Source organism: Arctopsyche grandis, chromosome 1 (genome assembly GCF_051622035.1).
Source record: "Arctopsyche grandis isolate Sample6627 chromosome 1, ASM5162203v2, whole genome shotgun sequence".
Classification (NCBI taxonomy): Eukaryota; Metazoa; Arthropoda; class Insecta; order Trichoptera; family Hydropsychidae; genus Arctopsyche; species Arctopsyche grandis.
The window spans coordinates 32,852,235-32,867,853 of record NC_135355.1 but is presented as its reverse complement, the minus strand read 5'-3'; the positions used below and the strand labels follow the sequence as shown (position 1 = coordinate 32,867,853).

Genomic DNA, 15,619 nt, shown 5'->3' with positions numbered 1-15,619 from the left:
ATTATACGCAAATCTTTGATCTTTGCCGCCATGTACATATGTATGTACATAATAATAGGAAAACAATATTAATTTTAATAAAATTACTTACTTATTTTCTTTGTGTTACCTTTAAAGGTAAAATAGTAAGCAAAAAGTTTAGTAATAAGCATTTCAAGTTGTTTCAGTATTCCAGGTTTGAAGATTCCACGTAATTCCACGTTTTGCGTAGCCATGACCTATTTTCAGATCACGTTTTCGGATTTTCACCCATGCGAATCGTGACTGAGCTCGTCGATCTTTTAATTCGACATCATATCGAACGTGGGTCGATTAAACTAGACCGCCGAAAAGAAAAAAAATAGAAGAGAAAAAAGAAACCGATAGTTGTCGAACAAGATTTTTGCAATACTCTCTCGCGCAGATTGTGAAAAGTTGCGTATTATTACGCATACATTAATGAAATAATGCGACAGTGTAATAGGTTATCATTAGTAAAAGTTGACGTTTCGCAATTTTCGAATTTTTTTAAGAAAAAAATATATTTTGATAATCAATTCGTGTTTTATTAACGTTGTTTTACGCTATAGTAATAAATTGGGCAATTTTGGGGTGAAGGCTTTTGGCGTTATTTAATTTTGTACAATTGTTGAAATTTTAAACGTTGCACAACTATTAGTGCACAAACTCCGTTGATTTCTTTTTAACATAAATATTCAATATTTTTAATATAATGGGTTTTTTTAATTTTATAATAGTAATTTATGCTTCGTCTTCTTTATGCACAAACTTGTTATCATTTCTTCGAATGTAATTTTAAAACCATTAAATTTTAAACACGTAAACGTTTCGAGTGTCAAAACTTTAAGTATATACATATGTACATACATACATATATTTATAAATCGACTGTTTTTGGTCAAGGAAGTCATATGTTGACATTTCGATTTTTTATTTTTGTGTCATCAGTGCTACCTTCAATTATTCTCAGATCAGAATTACAAACAGTGTTTTTCTGTAAATGCCTACGTGTGCGAGATTTTGCATTGAATGCTTTCTGGTTTGTTATTATTTTCATATATCTTTGATGTTTGATGACACATTGTTCAGGGTTAGATTTGTTCGTTTTTTTTTTTGCAAACTATCGTATTTGACGTGTGATTATTTTCGATTTTTAGTTTTCGATCGTCAACTGTCGCACTTTCACGAAAGTATTAAGTGGATATCATGCGAATTCATCAGTTGTGAAACATCTACGCAGACAATTCGCAGATGAGTGAAATCTGCTCTCGTCGTGCGATACAGATGTCGTTTGGACACAAAAATATTTTCACTTATTAACGACGCAGACGGCATGTGCTAATTCGTTGCCGATTGTGTCGAATTTCTCGAATTAAACTTCTTTTTCTAGTTGTGTGAAACAAGTGATACATGTTTTAGGTACAATGTGCTCTATTTGTCATTAGATTTATATTTTCCCATGATGTGGTTTGCCTCTGAGCGATACCTATGGTACTAAACTTGTACATATATAAATTTGAAATCATATTCAAATAATGGTGAAATAGTGCGTATGATGGTTTTTGCCAATTGGATAAGGAACCGTTTCAGAAATTAAATCATATGAATTGGCAAACAAGTTTGACCAGCAGTACTACATATGTAAATTCGTTTAAATCGAGGTCAACCCAGGGCTTGAACCCGGGAACCTCTCGGTGATTAGCACTAATGCAACCACCGAGCTATACTGCTGGATAAGAGTTTGTTTGTATATCGTACAAAAGAACATATGTTCTCGTTCCGTCTTATACAATTTTCAAGGTAGATTGTTAGAGGAAGTTGACGTACGGCATGCAATCAATTGATTTAAAGCTTCTTTGGTGTGTTACTTTTTATTTACTTCAAGGGTGTTGTGGATATTTAGTTTGCACGCAATCACAAGTTAAAATGTATTGACAAAGTTATCCTGTCAGCATTAATTTTTTTTTTTTTGGTAAAATTTGTACAGTACACGATGGCTATGTATCTAAAAATCATTATATGTATTTTTGCGTAGGGGTGGGTGGAGGATCCAAGTAAAAGGCCAAAGTCGTGTCACAGTATTTATTGGGGATTAAGGAGATACAAACACTGGCAGTGCTCAGTCCAGAATGTCTTGATATCGCCTAAGTACCGCCTTATAAGGGGCAGGTCTCTCAGGACATCTTCGACGTCTGATTTGTTTACCTATTGTTATGGTCATGTACTCGGATATGTATTCCCACGACATTCGGTCCCACGGTACCAAGGTATCGGTCACTTCTGAGAAGGGACAAATAATGGCCAACTCGGTCGCCATTGTTTAGCTTAGAGCACTTAGTCTAGAGATAATCCTTGAAACCAATTATAACGGTCGCACAGTGCCAGGGATGCGCCTCGGCTTAATCCGATTGTAATAAGTCAAACAGAAATATTGTTTTAAGAACTGAAAATTGGACTTCCGCCACATTCAAATATAACGGCTCATATTTTATTTTATTTTAATATACATATACCACAGTGTCTTCACATGTTACCCCAATATGACACCGTGGTCAGATTATACATATATGTATAATATACAAGAATAATACACATTTTATATAATCATACATATGTACATATGAAATATATAAAAATTGATGAAACAATGACCTGAAGAAACGCCCTTCCAAGCTGGAAAACACATATTCAGTGTATTTTTGCCTTTAGTCTCTCAAATGAAAATTCGATAAACATTACCACAAGTTCCATTATTACTATCATTAAACCACTCTAAAATCTTCAATATTGATATTTATATTGCTAATTAACGAGTAAACGCATACACTTGTACATTTTGTAACTATTGTATGTATGTGCATACGTAGATCCATTTTTGCGTACGTACGTAAGCCTTTTAACAGTATTCGATTAGCACTCTTTATTATTTCATCATACATACATATATATAATATCGCTATTTCGTATGTGTGTCTGTCTGAGATAATTCTTGCCGTACTATGATAGTCGTTTCGACTCAACATATGTACGTCACAACTAAACCACTGCCAAATCTTATATACGAATCCAATAACAAAATAAAAAACTTCTATATATATATATATATATATATATATATACTGATCGCTACTAATTTTTAATCTTGGTAGAGAATTTACCAGCATCTATTGATAATAATTTATATAATTAATTCATCAATGAATTCATTATTTTTTCTATTGGTGTTTTATATTGTCTACGTGTATGTAGGTAGGGAGGTAGTTTTTACCATTTTTTTCATATTAAACAATTAAATATAAATATAAAATTAAATACATTTAAAAAAAATCGACTGCGTGCGGATGGAACCGACACATTTCGTTTATTTTTTTATTATTTGATAACTTAATGTGCAATAATCAACACCCATGCGATAATATGTCATCGGGTACAACACTAGTTAACACGAATACTTTGCGGTCTCCGTGACGGGCCGGAATGTGAAATGCCGGAAAGCGCAAATATCGGAAGGCAAAGATCGAAAATCGAAAGATCAAAAAAAAGGTGCATTGTAAACGGTACATACTCACTTAATTTGCGCGAGCAGGATACAACAGGAACAAGAGGAACAGGCTTTTCCTCCCGTATTCTGCGCGCGCACCTTAATACGGGAGAAAAAGCCTGTTCCTCTTGTTCCTGTTGTATCCTGCTCGCGCAAATTAAGTGAGTATGTACCGTTTACAATGCACCCGTTTTTTTGATATTTCGATTTTCGATCTTTGCCTCCCGATATTTGCGTTTTCCGGCATTTCACATTCCGGCCCGTGAGGTAGACCCATACTTTGTACTTAAAATTTACAACCTCAACTAATGAGTAATGACTTTCATACTTAAATGAAAGCTATTGCTATTTACCATGAAATCTTATGCGGTTTCGATGAACAATACTACCTATACTCGTATGTATATAAATAATTTTCGTTGGACAGATTCGCCAAAGGCGAAGGACAGCATGTTATGGTCCGTACGCACCAAACCAACGACGATTTTGGGCCAACTTTTAAAACCAGTAGCGTACAAAATATCGAAATAAAAATTAAATAATAATTACGAGCGAAAAAAACCTTGTTATTGTTTCTTATAAGTCGTCACGATAACTACTGTGTTTCCCCCTTCGGAAATATTTAACCAACGACGATTTTGGGCCAACATTTAAAACCAGTAGCGTACAAAATATCGAAATAAAAAAATTGAAATTAAATATCAAAATTAAGCTAACGAGCGAGATTGAGCTAAAATTAGATCATCGTTGATGTTTTGAATTACAACAATGTTTTGAATTACGACGATATGCATTACAACCAGAGAAATATTATAATTACGAGCGAAAAAAACTTAATTATTGTTTCTTATAAGTCGTCACGATAACTACTGTGTTTCGCCGTCCATGAAATATTTAACAAAAAAAATGTCGGTGATTTGTCAAAGGGTTTTTTTTTCTTTCGTCGAAATAAAATTAATAATCACACATTATCCGATAAATTTTACCTCTGAGATGGATTTAATTATTTGATTTATTTCGACGAGAGAAACAATTGAAGACATTATCCGATAAAATTTACCTCTGAAATGATTTAATTAATTGATTTATTTCGACGAGAGAAACAATTGAAGACTAAAAAAATTTCGTTTGATAAACCGACTACGTGCCGGGTTGGGACCATCGCTCGGTCACCCATACTAACACATGATATATTCTCAGTAACTGCGCATTACGGGGAAGTAAAAATAATAATTCTTTGATTTTTTTTTTTCGATCTTAGTGCGTATCTTCGTAAGTCAAAACATCTTCGACAAACAAAAGTCGAGGATTACCTGTATATGATTGTTGATGATCTAATTTTAGGTCAATCTCGAAAATTTATTTAAATTGGGCATGTTCTGTTTTAACTTTCAATATTTTATTTTAAATTTAATATATTGATTATAATTTTATTTTGATATTTAAATTTAATTTTAATATAATAATATTATTTTTAATTTTGATATTTAATTTCAATTTTTAAATTTAATTTTTATTTCGATATTTTGTACGCTACTGGTTTTATCCTGCTGGTTAAAACGTTGGACCAAAATCGTCGTTGGTTTGGTCCGTACGCAGCATTAGACGCGTGAGATTAAAATAGCAACGAAACTTCATACATACATGCAAGAAAGCGAGTTGGGTCAAGCAAAACGTCTATTAATACATATTAATCTTAAAATAATCCTTAAATTTAACGACGACTATATACGGACATATTCCTCCGACGCTACCAATTACATACATACATATGTATGTATAGCAACCGTCATTAATCGACGTCGTTAGAAAAGAGGCATGCCCAAGTGACGGTTGCATGTGCAGCCGCAGTAGAGAAGACCCACGTACATATGTACATAGATACATATTCATCTCGGTGCTTTCGAAATCCGCTTCAGTTTTATACCGTCCAATTAACGGTCGTAATCGAATCTGCCTCGTAATTTATGACCGCTTCGAAACTAGCAGGTGGCCGTTTTTGTACATTTTTCCCGACGAGGGGCACCCGATAAGTGCGCGTCCACCCGGTACCGTAGGCGCTTTGAATTCGACCGTTATCGGATATTTATCTTTAATTGAGAACTGTTGCCACGATCCTCGGGCCCGAGGCTGCTCGACTCGTACACGTGTCTCGTACGTGGGAGCTTTCGTACCGACCGGAAACGGGCTGCTAGAAAGTCCCGATTATACGAAATTCGTGCGTGCCTCAGAATTAACGTCGATTCTTCGCCGAAAACGCTGTGTTTGCTTTAAATTCTTAGATTATAGTACATTCATATATACATACATATGTAAGCATACGCAAATGCTCTGGTACATTTTGGATAGATTGACTGTGTGTTTTTCATTGAAAATTTGCAAAGTTTCTTCAATATTTTAAGTTCACTTGTAGGATCTTTATTTATTTAGTTTCCATGTATTTATTTATTTTTCATTTATACCAGGAAGGCCTAAAAGGTAACCCCAATGTACCTCCCTGGTCAGAAACATTGTACATTTAATATTATAATACAAAGTAAATACATATCAATTAACATCCACAGAGACGGCTATGGTAAAATTTGTAAATTTGCAGTATTTTAAACAATTCCGCGAAAATCGATATTGCTGAAAACTCGAGATTTTGCGAGAAAATGGGTAAGGTTCCTAATTTGTTGGAACTGTTTCAATGAAAATTAGATAAATTGGCAAACTCTGATAGGAAACGATCGACCTGGAGTCACAAATCCATGGTCTGGCCAGCAGAAACCAAATCATCATCAATGATATCCCTGTCCTGTCCAAAAAATTAAAATTGGCCTTCGTTAGGCTTTTTGAGGTTTCTTACACTTTTCTTATAGATATATTGAGGTGACAGTGTAGTCTCACCTCGTGCTTCCCAGCACATTCCCAAATCGCTTCTCGTACTGTCTGTATTTTCAGTTCCTTGTGGATTTCTGCATTTGTAGCAAAACGATATGCATTAGTGATGATCCCCAGAAACTGGCATCTTTGCACATATATTGTATGACTTGGTATATTATTTTTTTGCAGTGCTGGTCTAATTTACAGCGTCTCCCTATTGGTCAGTACATCTCTCTGTATTTGATTCGAATATGCTCTATTTTTCTTGATGCGATGCCTCCATGTAAACCTTGAGTCAAGGTGCAGTCCTAAATATTTAGCTGAATTAGATTGTGATTTGTATTTGTTTGTAACTCCTAAAGAGCATCCACAAATCGACACTGTCTAAAATTATACAAAAATATGTTTTAAAAGATGCTAGTAAAGAACTTTTTGTTATCATAATAAACAATTTTCCGGGTTCAATCACTTTAAAACTCTTCAATCTTATCTTAATTTTTAGGTTTTTATTCAATACCCGTATTGTTAAATCACTTTTGTTTTTTTTGTCCTCTACGGAAGACTTACGGATGTTTTAATTTTGCATATTTTTCTACTTATAAAAGGTTCATCGGAATACATATGTATGTACATTTCTATGTGTAAGTAACTACATTTTTTTTATAAAAGTAATTGTTTTTAAGATCAAATTCAATGTTTCTTTATGAGGGCTTTCAACAACTTTCACTGTCAAAAACAGTGGTTAGGCACCGACTGCAAAAATGTACAAACACTAAAATCAAATTGTGACTATTTTGTTGAGCCATTGATAAAATTATAATTAGAAAGAGTCATCGACGGTGTGTCGCACGTATTATATTCGCCGAATAGGTACATAAAGATAACACGCCAGATATAAGTGTCAGAAAGGTATGCATATCCTGGGCCAAACCGGTCACTGGGCCCTAATAGGTGAATATTCAAGTGATGAACGGGTATAGCAATAAATTTCGCTAAATTAGCATTAAAAAGGCGTTGCGTGACAAATGAATTTGAATAGTTGAATAACAGTTTACAAACCTTGACTGGGTCATCGACTTTGACGACCTTCGATTGTGATTGAATTCGTTGCGCAACGTCTTTTTTTAACAACGGTTTATACGACAAGGGGGTAGTAGTAAGTAGTACGTACATATATACCTACTAAGGACATTGTTGACCTTTGTGTTGTTTTTTTATTGCAGGAATTGGTCAAAAATACAAATCAACCGGAACTGAACACAATCGCATCGTACTACTTCGACGGTCAAGGAAAAGCTCTGCGGCCGATGGTCGCCATATTGATGGCCAGAGCGATCAACTACCACATATACAGAGAAAACAGGTAAATTTGAGTTTCTCTTATATATTTTTTTGTTTTGTACATATTTAAGGTATCGATCGATCGTTTATATTTCGATTGTTTTTAGGTATGTATGTGGTTATTCTCACGCAAGCCGTTGAATGCCTGATTTAATGTTAAAAATTCAAGACTTTTTTCCTGTTGATGCTACTTCATGTTACAGTATGGTTCTTATCGTAATATGATCAGACTTTTTTTCTTTATTCTTATAAGTGTATGTTGTGCTTAAATTTCATCACTAATATATCAAATACATACATGACAAGCAAATCGGTCTTTATGCAGTTGCTCGTTCCATCGTTGTTCCTAAATTATAATCGGAGGATGAGTTTACTTTTACAGAGATGTATGTAGATTCATTAGGATAACTGTTATTATTTTTTGTTTGAAGTTATCTTTTCAAGACTCGATATCGATATATAAGTAATATCGATTTTTTCTATGAATGACCATTTACATGTGCTCTCTTTTGTACTGTACGAACTTTGTCTTCGGTTTGCGTTCACCATAAACGTACATATATTCAACCACTTAGCACTCTGACCATCTGCCACACAATGCTAATTTAACTTGTATATGACATTGATACAATAAATGTAGGACTTGATTTGTGATAATTTATTTTTATTTTTTCACAGTAGTCTATTATCGTCACAGCGGCAAGTCGCCATGATCAGTGAGATGATCCATTCGGCGTCACTGATTCACGACGATGTAATCGATCAAAGCGATTGCAGACGCGGCAAACCCAGCGTCAACATGCTGTGGAATCACAAAAAGGTTGGTTTGGTCGTCTTTTTTATTAGCACTCGATGTGAGTAGTTTTTTTGAGCTCAAGATCATTCGGAAATTATTGTTGTGTTGTGTTAATCGTCGCTTAACACAACAATTGAATTGTGTCGCGTTAAAGCGGTGTTGGGTTTCGCGCTTAACCGCTCGTTAAACTCTCTCTCTCGGCATACCGCGTTTGTGGGTTTACGCTATTTGTTGATCACTTTATCTGTAAAATGCGTATTATCTGTTTATTTATGTAAATGTATATACAATTCAATGACGGTGAAGAAGGGATTTTCAATTCAATCTTATGATATTGGAGGTTATATTGTGATACGTAGTTGGAAAAAGAACGCTATTGAATTCATATTTCTCAATTTTTTATGATGGTTTATTGGGCTTGTGGTATTTTAGTTCTCATTCATTTTAGGTAGATGGAATTTATATTAGCCCGCCGACAAAAATATTTCATAATTTTTTTTATCGATTGTTGCAATTTAAAGTTTGTAAAAAAAATATATATCTATGTAAAATCTTGTGTGGTCGATGATAAACTTTATATGTATAATATCTACCTATATTAAATGCAAGACTCGTAAAAATATGTAGGTCATATAAAATTTGCCATTAAAAATATATAATGTATATAATAAAGTGATGTATTCAATTTTCTTTCATACGAATGTTATACAACAAAAACTTAAGTATCGATGAATATGATTATCAACTTTTCCCCGAAACGGTTAGATTTATGGCTTAGATAACATGCAAATGTATTCATTCGTAAATTAACGGTTCATTTATTGCCGTATTTTTGCAATTCTGACTCAATCGAAATTTATTTCACAATAGATTTGCAAATTATAGTAATCGAGTCAGTTTTTTTGTATTTTGCGTTATTGGCGCCGCTCTGTCTGGTAGGATGCTTGTTTAATATATCGTGTCTTATCACGCGAAAACTCTCGCAGAACAATTTAATTAATTCGAAAGCCGGTCGACAACCTTTTTTACTTTATCTATGTTTTATATATGGTCGATTTAACAAAATTGACGATATCGTCAATTCGGCTTACGACCAACTAATAAATTGGGCCCTTTGGGCTCTCCATAACTATTTACGATGTCGTAAATTTGTTTCATTTTTATCTACCTATATAAGTTTATTAATATATAAACTCATGTACTTATTTACACGGCTGCTGCCATAAAGTCGCATACTATTTATTGAAAATACCAAAAGATTTTATAATTCGATCGTTGTCAAACAGGCAATTACATACATGTCTAGCAGTCTTTCTAGTAATCTGTGAAACGTCTTTATATGAATAAAACTGTTGTTTTAAACATTTTTACAACACTAATTGTATATATTGTTAGAATTAAAAAGCAAACCCACTATTTTTTATTTTTTTTACTTTTTAAATGCTTTTTATTATTACGAAATTATGTTCACAATACATCTTACATATATCTATTTTAATAGCTACTGATCTACTGATCATTTTCTATTTTACAATTTAATTCAATTTGGTTAGTAATCATAGTATTATATTATTCTGATGTTAATCTACAGCATAATAGGAAAAAGAGCTCAAAAACCTATTTACAATCCTCCACTATTTTTACTACCTACAGGTACTATTGAATTTTGTAAGTTGCGATTTTATAAGTTCATGTTGTCATGTTCTTATCATAAAGAATTGCTGCGTATTGTTTATATTGCATATTCAATTTCACATATTATAAATTATTGAAAGCTGTACTTTTGTACAATGCTAAGCATCATTCCTGTCATCTGAAATCCGGTGGACGATCCGCCCCCTTTCCTCCCGGTCTTGTGCCAAGTTAAATGTTATGCTTAGATCTGGTCTGACCATCTTGTGGAAGGACATTCTCTTGCTCGTTAGGATATCTGAAAGAGAAGATATATACATATGTATTTTCATGTTCTAATTGAGCAACTAGTTTATCAATAAAAAGTTATTGACTCATTAACATCTACATATGTATATACTATGACATTTTCTTCATCATTTATTTATCCAAAATACCCCCCCCCCCCATGAAACATTTCTGGATCCATAGTCTGGATCAGACGATGAATGGGCGTACCTACGTACTTGTCTACTTTTTATTCAAATATTTGTCGACAATCTTGCTGCAAAGTTGAGCGAGTGATTTTTCGCAATTGACTACACTCAAACCGGACATTGTTGACACAATACAACCCACTAGCACTCAGGCTTTCCAACGTTTTTGCACTTCTTTGTTTGACTTGTTCTGTTTGCCTACTTATCTTTCAATATATACTGTTATATGCAGCGAAACCGGCGTAGTTAGTTTGTTAATTCAAATAAGTATTTCCTTTTGATTTTTCGTCATACACACTTTGCCAAGTATGTGGAAATTCCCCGTATCCTACTCGTCGAATAAATCAGAGAAACTCATCCTTCCGGTAACGTATTATAATATCCTCTTGGTGGTACCAGGTTGACATGCTCGTGTGTGCCCGATAAACGCACCTGTAATATGTAAATAAAATAATCGTCATATTTTCCATATAACACGTGGAATTGTTAACGATCGCTCACGCAACTTGCAGGTACTTCCTTCACGCATATGACACGCTAGTTACTGGTATCTAATGTATTTAAATTGCATACTGCATATTATTATTATATATTTAGCTGTTTTTTTTTTGTGACAAGGTCGTATTGTGCTTTTAAAAATTTCACACATTGTTTTTTCTATTATTACTGTGATAGTAATCTTGAGTCATTGACCGCCAGGTGCTATGTTGTTTTATAATTTTAAACACCAAAAAAAAAAGTTCGCAAAATTGGCCGGAAAAAAATTATACACTGTAAAGCTTGCTGTAAAAACATGGAAAGCATTGTCTACAATATGATCAATCATCTAAGGATTGATAACAACAGTTGTATCAAGAATAGATGTTGTTCACAAGATTATTTATCATATGAAGCTTGTCAATCTCGATGTTCCGAAGCTACAAAATGCTATCACCATTCAAAAAGTAACGAATCGTCGGATCATTATCATCACAGCGATGCCGCAGTGACATCGGTTGTTAAAACAACCAAAAAATCGGAAGAAAACTTAATGCAAAGATACTGTAATGAGATGTGCAACATGTTAAAGCTGGACGGCTCTGTTTTAGTAACGGAATCGCTTAAAAATCCCACTTGTCTACATATGTAATTAGTAAAAATGATGATTAATTGTACTACATTTTACTGACTTAATTATATAAAGAACAATAAATTTTTATGCTGTTTAAACTAAATTATGCTGTTTTGTAATTACAAAAATTGTATTGAATAAAATAAATATATATGTATGTACATATGTATAGTCGTTATGGACCGCTCAACTATATAATAAAGTTCAATTGCTTTTGGAAGCAATATAAATTAAAGTAGCCAGCAGCGTGGCTCGGTCGTTAAGCTTCTGCTTAACACTGAGAGGCGCCGAGTTCGATCCCTTGAGCTGACCTCGATTGAAAAGAATTTTTCTGAGTATATCTGTAATGCTGCTGGTCAGACCAGGATTTGTGACTCCTGGTTGATCGTTTCCTATCAGAGTTTGCCAATTTTCTCTGATTTCATTGTTGAAACGATTCCCGATTAAAAATTGGCTAAAAATCCTTCCTACCCACTATGTCACCACTATTTGATTATGATTAATGTAAATATTACAATAAAAATGTATGTACAATTCATAGATGTCTCATTAATTGTCGAGTTTAAGTCAGTGTCTCGTAATTCAGCGACTTATATAATAAAAAATGCTGTATTTTTTGTAATTTGGCCAGGAAGGCGCATTGGGGTTTACCTGTAATGCCTTCCTGGTATGAAATGAAATAAATAAATAAAATAAATAAATTAGTAGAATAATTTGTAGCTTATCGGGCACAATTAATAAGATATAATCAATTCGTCAATTTTATAATTAATTTCGATATTTTTTGCATACAAACCTGACAACAGATCTGTATTGATATTATACATATATCATCTATATTTCGTAAAACCATGAATCAATTCGGTTTTTTAAGTTTGAATAAGTCATTTTCTCCTTTTTGAAATTGTCAGTACAACAATGTGCTACGAACACACACACACAAACAGGTCAACTTGTAACGATCGTCTAAAAATGAGATGTAAAGGTAAGGAGCAGGGGCGGCTCCTCCCGGTAAAGACCCCAGCCAAATTTAGTAAATTTGTACCAATATATTAGTAGTAAAATAAACGAAAATCACAAAAAAATTTGGGTATTTTCAAGAAGTCGTGCGTATTCTACACTGAAATACATACAATTGTCCGCGCCGAGCCTGATGCGTCAACGATTTTGCCTTTGGTTTTTCTTAGCACTCCTATTGAAAAATTCTCCCTACAAAAGTCAATGAAAGCTTAACAGAACAATCAAGTGTTCTCGACACGTGATACATATATTTCCATACAAAAAGAGCTAATATGAATCAGGGCTCCAAAGTCACTAGTTTTTACGATCGTTGGCCGATTCCTCGATCCCTCTTTCTTCATGTAGTGAGTTATCGTCTTTGATTATTGGGTTCGATCCCGGGCTAATCTTTACTATACTTCTGGTTGGACTTGGATGTTTGTGAGTCCAAGTCGATCGTTTCTTATCAGAGTTTGCCAATTTTATTTGATCATTGTTGAAACGGTTCCTTAAAATTGTCAAAAAATCATCCCACCTTCTGTCACAAATCTTCTATATTATGTATGTACAATTTGTAAAAAAATATGTACAAGTCTAAAAATCCATAGATGTCCTATGGATTAATTAATTAATTGTTAATTTCGTGATCTTCAGCTTCTCGAAATGGAGTGATTTGTGTAATAAAAATGCTGCATTGTTTGTAATTAATTGTCCAGAAAAGGCGCATTGGGGTCTTCCCGTGAAGCCTTCCTGGTATATATCTATGTAAAAGTAAAATAAAAAATATATATAATATATTATATAAGGCTTATAGTCGCTAACAAGCCGCATCGCCTCATTCTATCCCCGCACGCTTGCCCGACCGTCCTTGTCCAAATGATCATGTGTATGTGATGCGATCTCCTACATTCTTACGAACTCCCGGTATATAAATGAATACTTTTCAATTTTCATTCCATCCTCGCGACTTCAGCATACAAATCTGTATGAGAACAATTTATGTACATATGTATGCACATAAATTGCTTATTAACTTCTTATAATTGTATTATTTATTTTTTGCAATCTTATTAACTTCTTATAATTATATTATTTATTTTTTTAAATTGGCATGCTTGTTTATGTCAAAAAATATACTAGTATAGATCCCTACAGGTTCTTTTGATGGAAATTATGTTTTACAATTACCGGTTTTTCTAATATTTGGTTTTTCATTTTTATAGCTCGTATTAAACCTGGGCCATTATCAAATGAAATTGATATTCCTCGTAATAGCTGAAATCTCATCAAAGCCGAATTTTATTATTCAAGTTTTTTTTATTTTTGATTTTCAAATGCTTTTTATTATTAATTATTCAAGTTTAAATTATTTAACTCGTACGAAAATTTGCAAATATTTATACCAATAATTTTTCCTGTTTACGCATTCATTGAAATGTGAGATTTTTTTCTGCCAGTATCTAACTGCCATTTTTTTTTTTTTTTTTGTAATAAAAAATCATTAAATTCATGTTAAAATACGTACATACATATATTACACAATAATAATTTTGTTAATTTATTAACCGCCTTTTAAGAAAAAAAGCATACCTTGTCCCATTCAACCCGTTGTGTTGCCGAATTTTTAACTCAAATTTATAACCAAATTCATTACGTATGTATGTATGCATGTTTTCTGCAAATGTGATCAATGCTTATTTTACTTTGAATACAACGTATGTGCTTATTTATATTCATTGCCGATGACAATATGTCAATATGTCTTACAAATTAAATTCAGTCATTACAAGCAATGTCTCAAAATTGCTCACACAAAGTCGTTGTATAAATGTCACATAGTAATCAAAACTTATAAATTTTTACACTGATATTACCGATGCTGCGATCGAGTACCGTTCTTTGGCCGACACGTGGAGTGGCCCTTCGTTTTTATTGCCTTAACGATACCACATCGACGATGCACGTAGGCAACCACCTAATCTAAGGGCCCATCTCCGATGTGGATACTCGTAATTTGTCTCCGGTCGAAGTTGGGCAATCCATGCTTTGGACCCGGATACCATTAGACGCGTACGTTGCCTCTACAGATAGACTTGCGACAAATTACCCTTTTCGGAACGGATGCACTTGCGCAATCAAGTCGGATCGTAGTCCTGGATACCTGTGGTACTTTGAACTTTTCTGCTCGTGTGTTCTATCATTACTAAATGCGCGCAATGAGGAGAAAAATCGTACTTTCTACGACCGCATCTAATCATTTTCCGAACGTGTGACTAATTGTTGAATGTGATATACCTATATAGTGTGAGGAGCGTGTTTTACTTCACAATAGTGCACGCGCTCATTAACATCTTCTTAACGACCCGGCTGTTGTGGGTATGTGTCGGTATTTCAAATTGTCAACTTTTAATGTATTTTTTAACTGCGATCTCGTATTTATAATCCAACTACGCCCTCGTTGTTGCACTTTGATGTTTGTTTTAGCAGTTCATTTCATTTTAAATGCTGGCATGTCGCATCCTAGCCACAAAACTATGCTGCTAATAATTCAATTAATAATAAGTACATATATCAGAAGACAATAATAGCTGAATTCGCATCAAGCCGCTTACAAGTTTTTATTAATTTTATTTAAATAAATTAATTTTTATTTAAATATACATATCTATAGAAAGAATTTTGCTAAACGACGATGGATTTTAGTCGACATTATACAGATATTATTAAAATATACATATATAATTTATTACACATAAAAAGTAGTTAGATATTTTACAAAATAAATTGAATTATGAATTTGAACTCTAGTCTAAAAATTTGGGATTCAAATTTTACCGTCCATTTTTTAATTTTATTTT

The 15,619-nt window shown here is 33.4% G+C and overlaps 1 protein-coding gene across 1 annotated transcript in view; it reads left to right on the top strand.

Annotated features, from left to right (window-relative positions):
* The window catches only part of qless (decaprenyl diphosphate synthase subunit 1 qless), a 40,992-nt gene that overhangs the window by 9,188 nt on the left and 16,185 nt on the right, over positions 1-15,619 (top strand). Inside the window, exons 2-3 of the mRNA XM_077436864.1 lie at positions 7,630-7,769; positions 8,429-8,567. Coding sequence (XP_077292990.1) covers positions 7,630-7,769; positions 8,429-8,567 — 279 coding nt within the window. The remainder of the gene's footprint in view (positions 1-7,629; positions 7,770-8,428; positions 8,568-15,619) is intronic.